Source organism: Mercenaria mercenaria, chromosome 16 (assembly GCF_021730395.1).
Source record: "Mercenaria mercenaria strain notata chromosome 16, MADL_Memer_1, whole genome shotgun sequence".
NCBI classification, from domain to species: Eukaryota; Metazoa; Mollusca; class Bivalvia; order Venerida; family Veneridae; genus Mercenaria; species Mercenaria mercenaria.
Window position 1 is genome coordinate 58,605,341 of NC_069376.1, and position 23,040 is coordinate 58,628,380.

General features: G+C 34.8%; 1 protein-coding gene across 15 annotated transcripts in view; it reads right to left on the reverse strand.

Annotated features, from left to right (window-relative positions):
- Positions 1-23,040, reverse strand: part of LOC123541454 (transmembrane and coiled-coil domains protein 2-like) — a 155,369-nt gene that overhangs the window by 111,531 nt on the left and 20,798 nt on the right. The window contains exon 1 of one of the 15 annotated variants that reach the window (XM_045326967.2): positions 20,940-21,248. The exons of 11 other annotated variants lie outside the window; for them this stretch is intronic. Coding sequence is in view for 1 of the 4 variants with exons in the window: in XM_045326961.2 (XP_045182896.2) it covers positions 5,871-5,967 (97 nt within the window). In the remaining 3 variants the exon portion in view is untranslated. Of the gene's footprint in view, positions 1-5,870; positions 6,335-8,152; positions 8,361-20,939; positions 21,249-23,040 lie in introns of those variants that run through there. 3 more of the 15 variants (XM_045326964.2, XM_045326966.2, XM_045326961.2) reach the window with 3 other exon arrangements.

Consider the following 23,040-nt stretch of genomic DNA (forward strand, 5'->3'; position numbering starts at 1 on the left):
GGATGCGCAGGCTGGTCTGGATCCATGCTGGTCGCAAAGCCACTATGTTGGTTTTCTCATGACGTGGCTCAAATCATTTTCCTATCCTGGATAAGTTATTTTACTATATTAAATATAAAATCGATGAATAAACTTTACCTACAGTATCAGATATGAATAAGAACCACTGCACTGTATATCATTGATAATTATACATTTAGCCAAATTCATTAGAAATTCACTTATAATTACTATTATCTCCCTTTTGCATATCCTGGCTGTACACAACAAAGATCGATTGGCAATAAATTCAATAAATGAATTCAAAATTTGTTTACTTTTGGGAATATGTGTGGCACAAACGTTTGGGTCCTAGCTGTATGCATTTTTTTGACAAAGTCAAGGGCCAATTGTCTATTTAATAATCTTTCTGAGTGAAATCCTAAACAAAATCCCAGATGCATAATTTCATATGCTGAATTACACTCCTATAAAGTTTCATGACTCTACGTCAAATACTCTGAAATACTCTCAACAAAAACCTTCTGCGGCAAAAAAAAAGCAAGGGAAACTTTTCAGGAGAAAAATATGTTCCATTTTTCATATGGGCTTATCAAAAAAAGTACTAATGATGACTATATATAATATCTGACCTTTTAATAGTGGCATTGTTTCCAAATGTGTCTGATCGTAATGCTAAAATTCTTAAAGAAACCATTACCCTGAAGGATAGTAGTTGTCAAGTTAAAGTTCCTGGAAGACACAAGCAGCAACAGTAAATAGATTTACTGATCTAAAAGTGGAAAGTCTACGAATAATTAAGATATATGATTCGAATCACTGTAGTAGGTGGATGTAATTCATGAGAAGCAGTATTCAATAAAACAAAGGAAAACATCAAACTTCTACAGATACAAACTTAGAATGGTTATTGTCTAAATAGAGATCCACTTTTACAAAATAAGATCCAAATGCCAATTCTTTACCCAGAGGTTATGTAAATTCTTTACCCAGGTTTCTCAGAGTTCATGATGATGCCAGTTCATTACCCACAGTTCATGCTGATTGATTCCCAGAGGTTATGCCAATTTCTTACCCATGATATTTCCAAGATTTCAAGCTAGTTCATTTGCTAGTCTATGCTGATTCATAACCCAGAGGGTCATGCCAATTTCTTACCCATGTTTCCAAGATTTCATGCTAGCTCAATACCCAAAGTCCATACTAATTCATTACTAAGTGCTACCAATGTTTCCAAAATTTCATGCTAGTTTATGAAAGTTCATGACAAAGAGTCAATGCCAATTTATTACTCAGAGTCCATGCCAATGCATTTCCCAAAGTACATGCATGTTAATACTGCAAGTCCTTGCTGGGTTAGTTCCCCACAACCCCCCCCCCCCCCCCCCCACCCCCCCTAAGTCCTTGCTGACTTCATTACCCATAGTCCTTGTTGAGCTCATTATATACTCAAAGTCCATGCGGAGTTCTTTTTTTTTTTTTTTTTTTTTTTGTTGGATTTAACGTCGCACCGACACATGATAGGTCATATGGCGACTTTCCAGCTTTAATGGTGGAGGAAGACCCCAGGTGCCCCTCTGTGCATTATTTCATCACAAGCGGGCCCCTGGGTAGAACCACCGACCTTCCGTAAGCCAGCTGGATGGCTTCCTCACATGAAGAATTCAACGCCCCGAGTGAGGCTCGAACCCACATTGATGAGGGGCAAGTGATTTGAAGTCAGCGAACTTAACCACTCGGCCACGGAGGCCCCCCCCCATGCCGAGTTCATTCCCTCCCCAGCCCCACAAGGCCTTGCTAAGGTCATTACCCAAAGCCTATGCCGAGTTCATTTCAAGAGGATATGCCAATTTGTTACCCATGTTTTCAAACTTACATGCACCCCTGCGAAATGAAATGCATGAAGTCATGAATTTTTTATACATTCAAGAATTGTTCATGAATTATTCTTGATAAATTCTTAGAGCTCTGACTTCATGAAGTTTTATTCATGAACTGAAGTGTGTCCCACTTCATGAAGATATGAAGAATTATTGAAGGATTCACAAAATTCTTGAAATATTCATGAAATGTTCAAAGGATAAAACATGAATATGTTATGAATTTAATATTCTTAAAATACTCATGAACTATTCATGAAGAAAGTGAAGTCTGTAATTTTCACAATGTGTTATTTACACAGTGCACTAGTTTGGGCGCAAAAATTGCAAGTCTTTCTTTTGTGTTGTTCATAATTATTTGTAGCTGCAGTGTGTATTTCTTCTCATTGAAATGCTGTAGAAAGGAATAAGATAGTGTAGTGGGTGTTTTTTTATCTGTATTTTGAATTTAATGGCAATAGTTTTATGATGATGCAATTGTCATCAGTTTTCATGATCTTGGTATCAAAATATGTTGCAATATGAATAAATAGGTATTGTAACTCACAAAGCTAGTATTGCATCGCTTGTGTGGCAGTCATCCCTTCTCTGATCAATACCTGTATCTACAAGCAAAATGAGGCTTGGCATCTGACCATCATTTTCGCCTTGGCTGCAAAATCTCGACAAATATGAATATCAGGCAGTTCTTGGGTCAAATTATACTTCATGAAATATTAAACAAGAGGGCCATGAAGGCCCTGTATTGCTCACCTGACCTATTGGCCTAAAATCATCATGATCAACATTCTGACCAAGTTTCATTAAGATATGGTCATAAATGTAGCCTCTAAAGTGTTAGCTAGCTTTTCCTTTGATTTGACCTGGTGACCTAGTTTTTGACCCCACCTGGCCCAGATTAAAATTTGACCTAAAGATCATCAAGATTAACATTCTGACCAAGTTTCATTAAGGTATGGTCATAAATGTGGCCACAACAGTGTTAACAAGCTTTTCCTTTGACTTGACTTGGTGACATAGTTTCTGACCCCAGATGACCCAATATCAAAATTGTCCAAGATTTTATTGAGGGTAACATTCTGACCAAGTTTCATTAAGATTGGGCCAAAACTGTGACCTCTAGTGTTAACAAGCTTTTCCTTTGATTTAATGTGGTGATCTAGTTTTTGACCCCACCTGACCCAGAATTGAACCTGACCTATGGATCATCAAGATTAACATTCTGACCAAGTTTCATTAAGATACAGTCATAAATGTGGCCTCCAGAGTGTTAACTAGCTTTTCCTTTGATTTGACCTGGTGACCTAGTTTTTGATCCTACATGACCCAGATTCAAATTGGATCTTGAGATAATCAAGATTAACATTCTGACCAAGTTTCATGAAGATATAGTCATAAATGTGACCTCTACAGTGTTAACAAGCTTCCCCTTTGGTTTGACCTGGTGACCTAGTTTTTGACCCCAGATGACCCAATATCAAACTCGTCCAAGATTTTATTGAGGGTAACATTCTGACCAAGTTTCAATAAGATTGGGTCAAAATTGTGACCTCTAGAGTGTTAACAAGCTTTTCCTTTGATCTGACCTGGTGACCTAGTTTTTGACCCCAGATGACCCAATATCGAACTCTTCCAAGATTTTATTGAGGGTAACATTCTGACCAAGTTTCATTAAGATTGGGCCAAAATTGTGACCTCTAGAGTATTAAAAAGCTTTTCCTTTGATCTGACCTGGTGACCTAGTTTTTGACCCCAGATGACCCAATATCAAACTCGTCCAAGATTTTATTGAGGGTAACATTCTGACCAAGTTTCATTAAGATTAGGTCAAAATTAATTGTGACCTTTAGAGTGTTAACAGTCAAATTGTTGATGACGGATGCACGGATGAACGGACGACGACGGACCCAGGCGATCACAAAAGCTCACCTTGAGCACTTCGTGCGCAGGTGAGCTAAAAAATGCTCATAATTTTGTCCATTAAGTTTCAAGCATTTTCTTTCCCATGCAATTTATTCACGAATGAAATATTCATGAATGGAAAATGAGACATTAAAATAATGAACACAAAAAATCATAAACTCTTCATGAAGTACATTTTCAAGAATTTGGTCATCAATGTTCGTGAACTCTTCATGAACAAGAACTGTAAACAATTTTATGTATAAATCCTGGATATTACCACTTCATGAAAAATTCATGAAATTGCCTGTTTCAGACTTCATGAACTCTTCATGAAAATAAGCTGTGCATGATATCATGAATAATTCATGCATATACTACTTCATGAATACTTCATGAATTGTGTTTCATGCACTTTTTACGAGTAAGTCTCATTTTCTGTTCACATATTTCTCTTGAAGTCTTCATGATGTACCTTCATGAATGGTTCATGAGTACTTCATGAAGAATGACTATTATAGACATTTCACTGTGGAGCTCAATACCCAGTCCATGCTGATTCATTACCCAGAGATAATGCCAATTTGTTACCCATGTTTCCAAGAGTTCATGCTAGTTCATGCTGATCCCCCACCATCCAAACCCAACAAGTCCTTGCATAGTTTATAGCCAATATCTCTTGCTGAGCTCATTACCCAAAGTCCATGGTGAATTCATTCAATACCCCACCCCCAAGTCCTTGCTGATTTCACTAGCCCCTTGCTGACCTCTGATTAACCAAAGTCCATACTGGTTCATTACTCGGAGTCCTTGATGAGTTCCTTCCTCCTCCCCCTGTAACTCCCAAAGTCCTTGCTGAATTCATTTCCAAGAGCCTGTGCCAAGTTCATTAACCCAAAGAGCTCCTCAATGGCAAGGGAGCATCTTCCATCACACAAGATAATGGAGATTACTCCTGGTTTAGAGATCAAAGTTCCAGGCGACCTCAGACAATACATTCATGCATTATTAAGCAGAGAGCTGATCTTGAAAAGTTAGCACTTAAATCTTTCTTTGATGGCAAGTCTTCATAATACCAGACCAATAAGATTATTTTCAGCAGCATTAGAGAAGATTGTTGTGTATGATACTATTGAAATGTGAGAGCTCCTGTGTATTATATGAGCTGAATTTCAATTTTCATGAAAACGAAATTGCAATTTATTTCTGTTAGAGTGAATTCAATGTATTGTGATTGACAACAGGTTGCATCTGGCACAAAAATCTATGCTCAAACAATGTAAACTGCCAGCAAAAATGTGTGCTCTACTTAAATAGAACAGACAGGTAATTATCCCAGTTGTGAGTTCAAATACCTAATCCTCCATCATGAATTTATCAATTTCTTATAGATAAGAGAAAATGTATGGATTCTTTACACCTGGTACAATTAAATACGTCAGAAAGCTTCTTTATCTGAATACAATCTCCCAAAACCTTAAATAACTTTCGTTCTCACTATGGCTTTTCATAGCCCAGTAACTACACATACACACAATTTAACACACACACACACACACACGCACGCACACACACACACAAGAGCTCAAACACAGTAAACAGTAACACACACCCTACCCAGGAGCTTCTGAATCTATTTTGAAAAGAAATAAAGTAAGGAAGGCCATCTCATCATAAAGCAATAACTTATATACTTTCAAATGAAATCTACCCATTTTATCTTCCTTCACGCTCTATAAAAAGTCAATACAAAGTCAGTATGTGAAATATAGACTACATATTATATTTAATAATACATAATTTAACTTTGCTTATAAAAAGCATTGTTTCATGAATTAATAATGTTTCATGATACATTTTTAATGCGCGTGTGAAGAGTGCAAAATAGGCAATGTCTTTTTTTGTTGTTGCTATATATGTATTAATACATAGTACATTATTGTACAGCTGCATATATAATTATGTACATCATCAATGACAATATACCAATTAATTTATTTACTGTAGCAAAACAAGTGAAATGAACTATGATACATTGAACCTTTTTATCATTTTATGTAATACTGAAATATTAAATAACCTAATTACCAAGCATCTTGTATTCCACACTCTGCGGCACCTCTAAACTGTATTTATTTACAGTATTCCTTTCTTTTTTTGACTTTCCTGGAAAATCCATCAGCATTTATTTTCCATTCAATGCATAGTCTTTAAAACTTCCACATAAACACTGATGATTTTCATTTACTTCAAGCACAAAAAAACAAACGATTTTCAAGTCATCATTTCCTTAACAATTGTCTACATTATAAATAGAACGATTCAATCAATTTTGTCTTCAACTTGTAATTTGATACTGCTGAATAGTGTATTATGTAAGTCAAAGTTTGATATACACATATTTATATAAAGATAAATTAACAATGATATCTTCAAGTCAAATATTTCTATATTTTGTCATTACATAGTACAAAAAATAGATAAACCTTCAAAGCCTAAATGTGCAATATCACAAGATAAAATCGAAATGCAAGGTAAAATCCGATAAACTTTTGTCACTTTGTATATCAAAGGTCCATTATAACTTCCTATTGGTGTATACTCCACATTCAAGGAAATGAATCACATGCATGGATAGTAATTTATCTTTTTCCATATAGGTTACACTTGTTTCCAACCTCATTTTCAACTTTCATTCAAGTCATAATATATCTTATGTAAGGTTATATACACAGAATTCACATGTTATAGATTAAAACTGCTGACTGAATGGATGAATCTGTGTGGGTGGAGGTCTATCAAATCAACTAAAGTAGTTTTGGCAAATTTTTGTTAATGATATACCTGATCGGCACTACAGATGCTGTGAAGTACACATATACAGTTTACTGTAAAGCAGGAGAAGTTTACAACAGTTTTTTTTTTTTTGTTTTTGTCATGTTAACAGTTCAGATTACATGGTGAAAATATAGCTTAACCCTAACCCTGCTAAATTTCTATAATGAACTTGTCCATCTTTCAATTTGGACAGTACATTAACTGTTAAAAGGGGTGCTTACCAAAAAGATACTGACTTAGTAGCGAACAGTGCAGATTATGATCAGACTGCATGGATGTGCAGGCTGATTATAATCTACACTGTTTGCAAGGGCAGAATAAGTCATGTCCAGCATGATATTAGGCTTAAATGGTGGACAATAATATCAGGCTATCCCTTATATATATATATATATATGAAGAAAAAAATAAGAAAGGGCCATAACTATGTGAAAAATCATTCAAATGGAATGTGCTTAAAAGCACATGCACAACTTGACTTGGTATATATAATAACAAGATTTGATAATAAGTCTGGCATATACGGACTGGAATCTTAATATCGCCCCCTCCCCCCCAGATACTAGTATCTGGAGGTATAACAATATATTCAGATGAAATTTCAGACATGTTATCTTCTGCCAAGGAGAACATGTACTCCTTGCTGATGTCAGTCACTGTGAATACACAAATTAATTGTTTTGAAGAAAAGTCTATATAGTTTACAGGCAAATATCTTTCTTTGAATACTTTGGTGTCAAAATCTTTGATTCCTTTGAAGCCGCTTGCTTATAAACTACAAAGTCACAAACCATAAAAAAACTACAAAGGATTTTAACATATACATAATTAAATGGTCATTCACTTTTCATTTCTCTTTGATCTATTCAGGTGTAACAGAAAATATTGAACCTGGAAAGGGGGATGATCTTCAGTAAGAAGTTTATAAACAATTCACAACAAGGCATAGATAATATTGTGCCTAGAAGATGAATAAAGCATAAACCTATGTGTAACTTTTTATCTGAAGAGATATTATTAATATGGTGAGGTGTTCTTTATAACCCTCAATACTTTCCTGGAACCATTTAATTTACTTTTCTTGGTATTGGGAAAGATAACATAAATGGCTGTTTTATTTCTTGATAGGATTTAATTGTGTAGATGGAGGGGCTCAACATGCATGTAATTGATTTAAGTAATAAGATATACGTATATAAATACCTGCAGCAATATATTATTAGTTTACCATAATTATATGTGACCATTGAGCAATTAAGATGGTTTTTTTGCTCTTGTAAAGTAGTAGATTAGCCACTAGACTGGTAGTAACTAACCAATTTAATTAATGTTACAAAATATTAGATTTAAATATTTTTTCTTTATAAATGTTATAGGGACAATAGTCTTTTCCAGTCAAGATAAAGTTCATATGAGTTTATGAATTTTCATGAACAGTTCATGATCATACTTCAATTCAATTATCAAACAAGCAAAATACTCAAAATCAATCAAAACCCCGAAATAAAGTCTACATATCCAAGAGCACTTACAGTAACGCGAGTTTTAATACGTACTCAGCTTGCATGTGTGAAGAGAAAATATATATCTGCAATATTATCTTGAAATATTCTACAATTCCCACGAACTTCTACACCATCCTATAATATTATATCCAACACAATAGTTATTAAAACTACACACATAACACATGTGCAGTCTCAGGCAAAATGCAATATAATGTTATTAAAGACACAGTCCCACCCTTTATGAGTCAACTTGTCCTTTTTAATGATACACGATAACAGATATATAGCCAAACAGGAACTTAAATTTATAAATAGGATGGTGAATTTTTCAAAATGACAAAAGCAGGGAAATCCACAAACAAATATAGATACATGACAGTTGCATGTCATTTGTCTGTGCATCAAGTCTGTACGTAATTACTGTAAAACCAGCGATTTTTGTGTGACAAAATGTTTACAAAGCTCCGAAACATTCCAAGGGCTAATCTTTGTTTTAGGGTGTAAATTTAATCAAAAATCAATCAAGTGTAACTTTCATATGCAAACAAGATTGGTAAATTGAGGGAACCATAATTTTACAAACTTTTGGTAGGGCAACTTGAAGAAAAAATACTCTATGTATCAAACACCCTGACTGTAAACAAATACATGTAAGCTTAATGATAAAGTTTTAGAAAATCCATTACTTGACCAAATCTTACATCCAACATTTACTATAATTCACAGTACAGCATTTTTTCACTTATTTAGCAAATTTCTGCATCATCATATGTTACTTCAGTTTTATTAGTCACCAGTGAGCTAACTACTTATATTATTACTAAGGTAAAAACTGACCTATGACCAATTTTAATTATATCAGTAATTAATACTGGCTGAAAATGTCAATTACATGTAAGAAAACATGATGATTGACACTGATTTGCCCCCATACATTAATTAATGATGTCAATGCAGACAGGACACTGACCAATGAATATTTAAAGTCCCATAAGTAAATAAATATTATATTAAAAACAGATGACATAGCTGTCCAAATAGATGTTATGCATAATCACAGGGTAAGAAAAGCACTACCTGAAATATTGCACATGAACTTACACAGAGCTGTAAAGGGAGGTAATCAAAAATAATGTGTTGAATGAAACGTTATACTATGTCAATCAGTATTCAAACCTTTGACAAATACTGGAGAAAACAATTATTGAAAATAGGATTGTACAAGAAATGAATATAACTATAGAAGATGCTTTTGTAGAAAAGCGCATATCTCTCCCAATGCATAGTCATATAGGCAAGAAGTCAATAGGGGACATGAGCAAAAGTCAAAGAGACATTGATGGTTGGCTGCAATAGGTATCATCTACTTGGCATGTCCAATCATCCTATGAAGTTTCAACATTCTCGGTCAAGTGGTTCTCAAGTTATTGATTGGAAAGTTTTCTATATTCAGCCCCTTGTGACCTCGACCTTTGGTGAAGTGACCCTAAAAACAATAGGGTCATCTACTCTGTAAATATATCATGCTATAAAGTTTAAAGGTTCTAGGTCAAATTGTTCTCAAGTTATTGACCAGAAATGGATTTCCATGTACTGTCTGCTGTGACCTTGACCTTTAATAGAGTGACCCTAGGAGAAGACCTTTATAAGCATAGCTTTCGGATCTAATCCTTTTTCAGCATGTATGATAACAATATTGTAAATTGAAAATTGTAGTATGCACATATGTTTGAAATAAAATATGTTTAAACTAATAGAGTGACCCCAAAATCAATAGGGGTCATCTACTCTGCGTGATCAATCATCCTATGATGTTTCAACATTTTGGGTCAAGTAGTTCTCAAGTTATTGATCGGAAATGGTTTTCCATGTTCAGGCCCCTGTGACCTTGACCTTTAACAGAGTGACCCCAAAATCAATAGGGGTCATCTACTCTGCATGTCCAATCACCCTATGAAGTTTCAACATTCTTGGTCAAGTGGTTCTCAAGTTATTGATCGGAAATGGTTTTCCATGTTCTGGCTCCTGTGACCTTCATCTTTAACAGAGTGACCCCAAAATCAATAGGGGTCACCTACTCTGCATGATCAATCATCCTATGAAGTTTCAACATATTGGGTCATGTGGTTCTCAAGTTATTGATTGTAAATGGTTTTCCATGTTCAGTCCCCTGTGACCTTGACCTTTGATGAAGTGACCCCAAAAAGAATAGGAGTCGTCTACTCCATAAGCCCTGCCATCCTATGAAATCTGAAGGTTCTAGGTCAAATGGTTCTCCAGTTACTGATCGGAAATGAAGTGTGACGGACGGACGGACGAACGGACAGGGCAAAAACAACTTGGGGAGACATAATTATTTTATGTTCATAATAAAAAAAGGTGGCAGCCACATTATGAATAAAGGCAATATGAGCCTTTAATATTCCAGGCTGGTCAGTAAATACTAGACTCGTCATTTTATCATACCATACACCCACTATAAAATGCATCCTCCCTAATAAACGCCCCCACGCATACATAGATAAATTCAAATAAATAGCTTCATATGTGATGAAAGGTGTGCCTTAGATATTATCTCTGTTTCAAAGGTGGTCAATCCAGATTTGGTAAAGTAATAGATTGGTTCAAACTTTAACAATTATTAGTATTCACAGAGTACCTAATAAATGCTAGATTTTCAATGGAGATACTAATCCAAACTGCCCAATTTAATCAATTTTTTCAGCATAATTCAGGAAATTTTGATAAGAATTTAAAAACAAGACTACTACTTTTATCAACAATTTACATTGATAATTATATGTTTAGACAAAATTCATTAGAAAAACTAGTTTGTAAAATCATTATTACCTCCCTTTAGTCTGTTGGAAATAAATGAATTCTGAAGCTAAACACAGTATCAAACCTTGCCTTTTAGTTAATATTGTAAAAATATCTTGATATCTATCAAATGGTAATGTTCAACAAAATCAAAAGAAATACAACTATGAACTAAGCTTTACAAACACTCGCACATTAAAGGGAGATAATTACAAAATTTTGAACAAGACAATAAAACATACATTTAAAAGTGGAATTACTCTCATATTCAAGTAAAAATCCAGCTGAAATAGATGTATGTGTAACAAGAAGCTGCGTTCAATAAATGCTTGATGCCCCCGGTGTCTATACAAAGCAACCTAAGTCCAAAACGAGGTCAAGTTCAGGGTCAAGGTCAAACTGAGGTCAGGTGATGTCTGAAGATGAGGAATGGTCACAGGTTACATCTGCATTAGTATCAATTTATTCTTGCAAGGGGTATTGATGCTAGACGAAACGGTCCCAACTGGTTAACCAAGAGATGGCCCATATAAAGCAACCTAAGTCCAAAATGAGGTCAAGGTCAAACTGAGGTCAGGTGATGTCTGAAGATGAGGAATGGTCACAGGTTACATCTGCATTAGTATCAGTCATTCTAGTAAGGGGTATTGATGCTAGAAAAAACGGTCCCATTTGGTTAACCTCGTACGGACGGACAAACGGACGAACAAACGGACAGGACAATCATTATATGCCTCCCGCATCAGTAGATGCCAGGGGCATAAAAAGAGTGGAGAAATTATAGCTTTTAACCCAATATACCAAACTCTTTCTGTTACCAGTATCCAAATATGACTTTTCTTATTTTGACTGGGGCAGTCTTTTTAAGAAAAGTCAAACTGCATGCAGGAGTTGCTTCCCTTCAACTTCATAAATCTCCACCTACAGGTAAAGGAGATCATTGCGTAGAAGACTGAGAAAGAACTATTATTTCATTAGTCTGATTTCTTTATTTCTAAAGCATCAACTTCAAATACTTATACGGCATTATCATTAATTTAACACATTTAAATGCACAGCAACCGAAAAATTGCTTTTATTAAACATTCACCAAAAACACACATGTGCTTTAATGAGTGTACATGATTGCCAAGGAAACTGTCACCGATCTAATGAGCTAAATATCACCCTGTTATGATGACTGTATCATACATGTGATACGTCCCGGATTGTCCCGGAAATTACATACTCGTCCCGGTGTCCCGGACAGTCTTAAAATGTCCCAGAAAAATAAAAATACAGGAACAAATAAAAACAATCCCCCAAAAAACTTGTTTTTGTCTATAATTTGTTAAATTTTACACAATAAACAGTCCCCGTTGTCACATTGTTTATTCTAATCACTTTCATGCCCTCGAGCGGGCGAGCGGGACACGTGTTGATTAAGCCTGCTTTGATCACGCGACGATCTTTTGATGACACTGATTAAGTTACAGTCAGTTATTATGATGACCCTGATTAAGAACTGACAGGATTATGCAATCAATAACTGTTTTATGATAGTTAAATTAGGAACAATAGTCGTAAATCTCTTTGGTTTTAGCACGTTGGCGGTAAAGCTACATGTAGCCTTTATGGAAGAGATTATTGAAAACGGTCAATTAAACGATAATTATTTTAAAAGGTTGTAATTATTTAAGATCTAGATCGATTGTCACACATATTTTAAATTAAAATGCTGAATGTATTTGCCGACCGACCCATGAAAATTGACCCGACTCCAAATATTTTATATTGTCGATTTTATCTACAAGATTTATTTTATTCCCTTAAGGATTCATTTAATTATTAGATAAATGTTTAAGCTTTAGAATGATACCAAATTAGCTAGAATCTAAATCACGATGACCAAGTTGATTCTTCGTATATAGTAAGTCTCCTAATTCTGTTCACCTCGGGAACGCAATAAATTCACTTGCCGAACTATAGATGTATTACCTGTATACATGTATTTACCTCCCTTAGAAAGCTAGACGACATTTGCTGCAAATTAATACAAGCGAGTGAACAATGTTTAGTCTCGGGGAAACTACATGTATATTATGATATTTTTGCATGAAACAGATGAATACCAATGTCACGGTGTATGTCCCGGACAAAAGGTAAAAATCCCGGAAATTTTAACTCAGAATCCCGGAAACGTTCTGAAAAATTATGGCATGTATGACTGTATACTTAATAAACACAATCGGGGCTATTGTGGTATAAATATAAAGTTAATCTCATGTTATTACAGAGCAGCAATACTGACCAGATTATTATCACCAAACACAGAACTGCTGTAACTATATTGTAGTTAAGCAAGCAGATAAACTAGTTTTGCACAATAAGGTCACACACTTAATGACACATTTTTATATCAATGACAATTATATATTAAAGCATTTTTATATCATAATTGTTCAGGTCTTATGATTTCTACATACTATACTAAACTTAATTTTGGCGGCATCAAAATTTGGGCAATCATGAGACTGCCAGGTATTAAGCCCCTAAAAGCAGTGGTTGGTCAAAGCATCAGAAAAACTGTCAAAATAAAAAGATCTTGTGATTTAAGCATGGACATTTGCAAATAAATGGAAGTAACAAACTAGTAGTCGAACTCCCAGTGGTGATTATCTCCCCTACAACCACTGCCGTAATACCACAGGACCATGAAAATCACTAGACCAATGAAAAGAAATTCAAATATTATTTTCTTTGATAATTTTTGTCTGTAAGTTTTTCATTTTATCACCAACATTTTTGAAATATACTCAAAACAATTTTTATAGCTAAAATCTAATATCAAATGATGACAAAAAAAACAACAATTTATCAAACTCTAGATACACGGTGGCGATACCCTGGGTATGCAGGGGTGCAAAATGGCGGCGAAATCTCTCGATTCAGGTAACATTTTTCATTATTACTGTCTTAATACTAAACCAATTTTAACGAAATAAAGACTAGTGCCCGCTCATAAGAATACTACACCCTCGGCTATAAAGCTTGGGCTCCTGAGTTTCGTAGTTTTTGTGAAAAGTGCAACGGCGCATTCTGACGGAAAAAATGCAACTGCTATGTAGGGGGGTATTTTTATGAAAAAGACTAAACCAGCTATCTCCGTGTGTTTCGAAAGACGGCTTGTAGGGCGGAACCGGGTTTGAAATGTTCCAAAGCTGTTGTAGAACTTTAGCAAGTGAAATCACCAGTTTTCGGCAATTCCGTGCGATTGAAAGGAAATGCTGTGTGGGGGAGGTGTTTTCATTATGTTATGTGGGGGAGCTTTTGACATGTGGGGGTGACTTAACTGGCTGCTAGGCTGCTAGAGGCACGCGGTGATATGATCATTTGATATATAAAGTATATATAATATGGATAGAAATTATCTCAGTAGAAAAAAGCCTTTTCAAGAATTTTTCATTTTGAAGGTGGGTGTGAAGTAAACATGTATAAATGCCTTGTTCTACGGACACATTTGGGTACATGTCTCTAGAACAGATTGTCAACTCCGTCCGCTCAGATTCGTACTTGTATTTTGATAAATCGGGGGCAATATCTTTGTTGGTCTCTCTCTCTCTCTCTCTCTCTCTCTCTCTCTCTTTCTGTGTGTGTGTCTCTGTCACGAAACGTAAACATGTCATATCAATAATTCATATCTTAATTGATGTCTTTGAAACTCACATACTTTACTCTTTGTCATATTACCTTTACATATCAATGTCATGTTACCTTTACATTGATATATAGACATGTTACCATGACCTTCAAGATAACTTTTTCACGGTAAGACACTTGGCAATTTTCCTATTTATCAAATTAATGCTAATGAATGATTCATTTCTTTATATATATATATTTGAAACTCACACATGCTTCTTCTCGCTTAAAAATATGAACTCGGTATTCAAGATAACTTATTCGAGGCCAAACACTTTTACCATTACTTTTTCGTTTCTTTGCCCATTACATTTGTAAATAAACATTTGACCTTGGTCTTCGTTTTGGCATATTTATACGTCAAGCACTTAGCTCTTTTTCCAGCTTCATATTTCAACGAGGGCATTGTGCTTCAAAAACACATCTAGTTTTTCTTAGTTTTCTCATATACTTATAGTCAGTTAGCGTACTCCATGCCCCACCTACCAAATATTTTATTTTGTTGTGGCAGCAATGTTTCCTTATCTAATTTTCTGATTAACTGTTTTAACTTTGACAAAAAATGAAAAAGAACGTGTTAGTGTATTTATTAATTACAACGTAAACAGAAATATATATAGTGAAAGTCAAAATCGTAGCATGATATTTCAAACCGAATTATTGTATATTGTTCCGGACAAAAATTTAGCCTGTGTATGTGAAAAAGTTTGACCCATCAAAATATTGTTCTAACGCCGAATTATTTCCCGTGTACTAGCAGTAAATTTATACGGGCAAACACGGTTCTTGCAACTGAAAAAAAACGAAATGAAAGGTTCTATTCAAAAATATTATGTTTTACGTGCAGTTTCTTTTTAAAATAAGGAGGAAGATAGTGATATCGAAAATGTTAAAAATCGTTATTTAGACAACTGCTTTACCACTTAGAACCATAGAATATTTTAAGTTTCAACTGTCATGCCTATACTTCAGTACAATACAACTTCTAATTCCACCTTTAATATTTTTTTCCAATTTCTTTAAAAGAGTTTTTATGAATGTAACCATCGCTGTTCCTGCTTGTGGAGATGCAGCCGATCAACTGATAAACCCCGGTCGTAAAATTCGCAAAAAAATCCAACAGATATAATATACTTTTAGTAACACACGTCGGGGTTAGTCTTATTGAAACAGCATTTGTATTTCAAATTAAATTTTACAATTCTCACATGATATTTACCTGAATCGAGAGATTCCGCCGCCATTTTGCACCCCTGCATACCCAGGGTATCGCCACCGTGGGTAACATTTTTCATTCATTACTGTCTTAATACTTAACCAATTTTAACGAAATAAAGACGAGTGCCCGCTCATAAGAATACTACACCCTCGGCTATAAAGCTTGGGCTCCTGAGTTTCGTAGTTTTTGTGAAAAGTGCAACGGCGCATTCTGACGGAAAAAATGCAACTGCTTTGTAGGGGGACATTTTTATGAAAATGACTAAACCAGCTATCCCCGTGTGTTTCAAGAGACGGCTTGTAGGGCGGAACCGGGCTTGACATGTTCCAAAGCTGTTGTAGAACTTTAGCAAGTGAAATCGCCAGTTTTCGGCAATTCCGTGCGATTGAAAGGAAATGCTATGTGGGGGAGATGTTTTCATAATGTTATGTGGGGGAGCTTTTGACATGTGGGGGTGACTTAACTGGCTGCTAGGCTGCTAGAAACTTGAAACTTGATCACAATACTGCTATGGCCTTTGGGGAGTGCATTTTCATACGACACCTAGATATAAAGCTATAGGTGTCATAAGGGGCCTGGATCTATTATACTAAATTTGGCCATAACTTGTTCTTAATAAGTACTTGATCGATTTGGCTAATAATCAAATAACAACATTGTTGACAAGACGTTCAATTATATTCTTTAATATTTGACCATTTTATAACCATGCAACCCCGAGTTTTACGTGCAAAATAATTTGATTTTGAACGATCGGGCAGTTTGTCACTACCCACGGTATTATACGATAAAGATTGTCTTCATTTAACGGAGAAAATGCTTCACGACCTCGTTTACCACCGGTGCAAATGTCATGTGAGAATTGTAAAATTTAATTTGAAACACAAATGCTGTTTCAATAAGACTAACCCCGACGTGTGTTACTAAAAGTATATTATATCTGTTGGATTTTTTTGCGAATTTTGCGACCGGGGTTTATCAGTTGATCGGCTGCATCTCCACAAGCAGGAACAGCGATGGTTACATTCATAAAAACTCTTTTAAAGAAATTGAGAAAAAATATTAAAGGTGGAATTAGAAGTTGTATTGTACTGAAGTATAGGCATGACAGTTGAAACTTAAAATATTCTATGGTTCTAAGTGGTAAAGCAGTTGTCTAAATAACGATTTTTTAACATTTTCGATATCACTATCTTCCTCCTTATTTTAAAAAGAAACTGCACGTAAAACATAATATTTTTGAATAGAACCTTTCATTTCGTTTTTTTCAGTTGCAAGAACCGTGTTTGCCCGTGTAAATTTACTGCTAGTACACGGGAAATAATTCGGCGTTAGAACAATATTTTGATGGGTCAAACTTTTTCACATACACAGGCTAAATTTTGTCCGGAACAATATACAATAATTCGGTCTGAAATATCATGCTACGATTTTGACTTTCACTATATATATTTCTGTTTACGTTGTAATTAATAATACACTAACACGTTCTTTTTCATTTTTTGTCAAAGTTAAAACAGTTAATCAGAAAATTAGATAAGGAAACATTGCTGCCACAACAAAATAAAATATTTGGTAGGTGGGGCATGGAGTACGCTAACTGACTATAAGTATATGAGAAAACTAAGAAAAACTAGATGTGTTTTTGAAGCACAATGCCCTCGTTGAAATATGAAGCTGGAAAAAGAGCTAAGTGCTTGACGTATAAATATGCCAAAACGAAGACCAAGGTCAAATGTTTATTTACAAATGTAATGGGCAAAGAAACGAAAAAGTAATGGTAAAAGTGTTTGGCCTCGAATAAGTTATCTTGAATACCGAGTTCATATTTTTAAGCGAGAAGAAGCATGTGTGAGTTTCAAATATATATATATAAAGAAATGAATCATTCATTAGCATTAATTTGATAAATAGGAAAATTGCCAAGTGTCTTACCGTGAAAAAGTTATCTTGAAGGTCATGGTAACATGTCTATATATCAATGTAAAGGTAACATGACATTGATATGTAAAGGTAATATGACAAAGAGTAAAGTATGTGAGTTTCAAAGACATCAATTAAGATATGAATTATTGATATGATATGTTTACGTTTCGTGACAGAGACACACACACAGAAAGAGAGAGAGAGAGAGAGAGAGAGACCAACAAAGATATTGCCCCCGATTTATCAAAATACAAGTACGAATCTGAGCGGACGGAGTTGACAATCTGTTCTAGAGACATGTACCCAAATGTGTCCGTAGAACAAGGCATTTATACATGTTTACTTCACACCCACCTTCAAAATGAAAAATTCTTGAAAAGGCTTTTTTTCTACTGAGATAATTTCTATCCATATTATATATACTTTATATATCAAATGATCATATCACCGCGTGCCTCTAGCAGCCTTGCAGCCAGTTAAGTCACCCCCACATGTCAAAAGCTCCCCCACATAACATAATGAAAACACCTCCCCCACACAGCATTTCCTTTCAATCGCACGGAATTGCCGAAAACTGGTGATTTCACTTGCTAAAGTTCTACAACAGCTTTGGAACATTTCAAACCCGGTTCCGCCCTACAAGCCGTCTTTCGAAACACACGGAGATAGCTGGTTTAGTCTTTTTCATAAAAATACCCCCCTACATAGCAGTTGCATTTTTTCCGTCAGAATGCGCCGTTGCACTTTTCACAAAAACTACGAAACTCAGGAGCCCAAGCTTTATAGCCGAGGGTGTAGTATTCTTATGAGCGGGCACTCGTCTTTATTTCGTTAAAATTGGTTTAGTATTAAGACAGTAATAATGAAAAATGTTACCTGAATCGAGAGATTTCGCCGCCATTTTGCACCCCTGCATACCCAGGGTATCGCCACCGTGAGATAAAAATGTATGTAATGGCCTGAGTCTCTTTACTGAAAGGGGGATTACTGCTTCGGAGTTTGACTAGTACTTGGAACAATGAGCCCTATTTTTAAAACGCAAAATCATGCCCCTGCTTGTATGACCAAACATGTTGATTTTCTGAGGTATTAAGTTTAAGGTAAAGATCATATAAAGGTCAAGGTCATCTAAATATAGGTCTGTTTGTAGATCTTGCCACAAGGTTTGTTGAGTGCGAGTATGAACTAAACTGGATCATTTATGCAACTGTACAGGACCAAAAATGTTGTTAATAAAGGTTTTAGGTTGAAGGTGAATGTCATATTAAAGTCAAGGTCGTTCATATTATATAGATCAGTTTGTACTTTAGTCTTGCCATTAGGATTGTTGAGTGTGAATACAAACTGAATCGGGTCATTAATGTGGGCTATAGGCAATCTGGCTCTTAAGGATAGATGAAGGTCAAGGATAGATGAAGGTCAAGGTCATCTAGGTAGTTTATATATATATATATATATATATATATATATCAGTTTGTAAGTCTTGCAACAAGGATTGTCGAGTGTGAGTAGTGAGTATGAACTAAATAGGGTCACTTGTGGGCTATAGGCAATCTGGTTCATAAGGATGGACAGATGGAAATACGTTAGTTGAAACATATAATATAAAATCTTCTCAAATAATGACTCACAGTAAATTGTTAAAATCACACTTACTCAAGGAACAAAGCTTTTTAAGTACTGCAAGAACTTCTGCTTGTAATTCTTCTGTTGAATTTGAGGAAATTTAGCTATTTACTGAAATTTAACCTTCAAACCAAGTAACACTTACAATTAAAGTGTCATAATGCCTTTGATTAAAATAATGGCTGCCACATATTTTTGTTATGAACATAAAATATATTATTTTCATGTTAAATCCAAAGTCTGATAATTGTTTTCTCATTTATTTGTCATATGGGTTTGACTATATGATTAACATAATAGAAAGTACTATATAATGCACAGTTTTCGATTACAGTGAAACACCGCTCGCTCGAGCATCGATGACTCGAGCACCCTGGCTCGCTCGAGCAATTCATATGGTCCCGGCCGATTTCCTTCTATTTTCTATGTGATATTACCATGGCTGGGTCGAGCACCGATAACTCGATCGCTCGAGCATGACACCTGGTCCCTGTGTATCAATTTACTCTTTGTTGTCTCTCGCTAACTCGAGCAGAGGTGTCAAAAATTTTCACACCTTCGGCGGTCAGAATGTATCAGTTAATTAAACATTTTCACACACCGTGAGAATTGCGTAGTAGTCTATTCCCAGACTATCTTATTAATAAATGTTTGTTTGTCGGTATATTTGATATTATGATGAGATTAATTATTGTTAAAAGCTTAAGGAAAAGTTTTATTGATCAAATATCGATCAATTACTGATAACTTAAATCATCTTTTCTGCGGGATCGAAATCTTAGTAATTTAATCAGCGGTTGTTTGCATGCAAATGAAGGAAATAATATAGCCGTTTCATAAAATTGAGACGATAATTATGATATGCACTTGTTGATGAATAAAAATTAAAAAAAATATCTTAGTTGTTTCTTCGCATGTGCCATTTACAAATTACATATTGAAACGTCTATCAATAGATAACGTTTGTAATACGTTTGTTTTCGAAAATGTCACAAGTATGTTATTATTACGCATCACCGTTTACTCAGCAAACGGTCCCGATGACCGTAAAACAAACTTCAGTTTTCTTCGTATGTTGGTCAATGTTTGGGTTGCTCGAAACCATGGATAACTCGAGCATTTTGCTCATCCCCTTGCGACCTCGAGCGAGCGGTGTTTTACTGTATCTCCCTTTATGACCCTCAGTTCATAATTTCAACTGTAATACTGAAAGTAGTGTTTTTCTAACCATTCAATTATGTGTAGTCTCCATTTGGACAGCAGCATTATCTGTTTTTAAAATAAAATTAAAGGCCTTTTGAAACTTTAACACAGCTAGTTGTACAATATTTCCTAGAATTTTTTAACCTAGTTTAACCTTAAATGTCCTACAAAAAATCTGTTCAAGATCTATAAACTATGTATGTTTACATACTAACAAAACCAAATAAAACAAAGAATTAACTTTTTTTGTAAAAGCATTGATTTTTAGTCATTCTCCAAATTGTAAAAACTAGCCAAAGTTTTTTCCCATTCACTAACCCATTACTGATTATTTACCTTATATTCTGAAAACCATATCAACTTCCATCAATTAATGAACATAATCCATACATTTGTGAACATGTCAGTAAGTCATCAGTTAAATAATTTAACACCACTCACACCAACGTATATATATATATATAGTAACTCATTAAAAATTAACACTACCGGATAAATACAAGAGAAACATTAAAAATTAAACTTGACAGAAAAATAAGATGTTTTTGAAGTCATCATCTCTGCTTAAAGATTCAAATAAAGTGTCTATAATGTTCAACAGATAATGGTAATATTTGTAATCAATAAGTGAATTCAACGCTGTTTTACCACACTCTAGATACTCAATGATCAAACAGGATATAAATTCATTGATTTTTTAAACTATTTCATACGAATCCCAATCCCGTTCCATCAAAATCAATCCTATCGTAAGGTATTTACATGCTCCTCATTGTGTAACATAATTTAAGAAAGAGATAGCAGCTTCGTATAAGAATTGTACAATTCAACAATATGAGAACACATTTCCTGATCGCTGACACAGCATTCCATTACAGCTGTCACACATTTCATCAATACTACAACAATTTCAAATAATCCATTATAAAGTGAAAAACTGCTCACAGATCACATCTAAAGCCAGGAAACCAAGGCTCATTTGGACGATGCATGACTGTGGTACCAATCTACTTTCTTTAGTTTTCTACATCTGGCTCGAGGTTTGACTTTTAATTTATAGCCTTCCATTCCTAAGTAACTGTTATCTGGATGGTTCCTCCATTGTCAATTGTAAATTAAAATTGGCAGTTAAAAACACTATTTTCAATATGACAAGACAGTCAAATAGAGTCTTGTACATGTATTTAATGTAACAATGGGTTTGGGAAACTGACTTGACTTCAATAACTCTGATAACTCATTCTAGCTGTCAATGCTTCTCTTTCACACCTCACAATTTGTTCCTAGCATGCGTACTGTGAAACACTAATTGGAGACAAAATGTCCAACCGTAAGTTAATTTCACATGAAAGCTGATGTCCAACTGCTCATAACAATGAAAGATTTTCTACAATCAGACCAATATTAATAAATATGGCAAGATATTGAAATACAAGAAAAAGGCTATTCACTGTGGCAGACATTTAAGTGTCTGGACACAACTGATTCTGCCTTTGCAGCCAGTGTAGATCATGATCAGCCAGCACATCCGTGCAGCCTGCATATCCATGCAGTCTGATCAAGATCTGCACTGTTCACCATTCAATCAGTATCTTTTTGGTAGGCATGCACCCTTTTTAACAGTTAATGGTACTGTCCAAATTGAAAGATGGACAGGTTCATTATAGATATTTAGCAGGGCAAGGGTTAATTTAATAACGTAATTTGCAACATTGAAATGGGCAGTACATTTGGACATATGGCGCTTTGTCCTCCTTCACTGATTTTCAATACTAGCAAAATGTTGAATTCACAGCATGAAACCTGAAATGCATTTGGATATTCTATGTATTAAGATCTGTATACAGCTATACAAACTCTCAACTTTAAAATCCACAGGATTGAAACATAATTATGCAAATTTTACGGAAAATACAATTCTTGCAAACAATAAATGTTTCACAACATCCAATAATGCTAATTTTTTTAGCTTTTTATATAGTAAACCTTACCTAGATAATTACCTTCACACTATAATGTATTAATTCTTACATATTTACTACAAAGAACATTCATCCAGACCGTAAGTATCTAGAAAATTGATTTCAGTTATCTCCCTTTATTTAAATACACCCAATGGCATGTTTTCTGACAATTCAAGTATTCCTTTAAACTATCTCTTTTAGCATGTCCACTTCAGACTAGTAAAGGCAACTGTTCAAGGAATGATTAGTTTTAGCTATAGAGCTATTAAGTAAGTTTGGTTGAAATTAAACTTGCTGTATGACCTAAAATTGTATTGGGCAGTAAAAACAAACAAGAGGGTCATGATGACCCTGGATCGCTCACCTGAGTAATATGAGCTACATGTTTCAAATGTCTAACTGACGATAAGATATTAAGAAAGTCAGTAGGTCACATTCATGCTCAATGAAAGTCAGTTTTATGATTTGTGTGC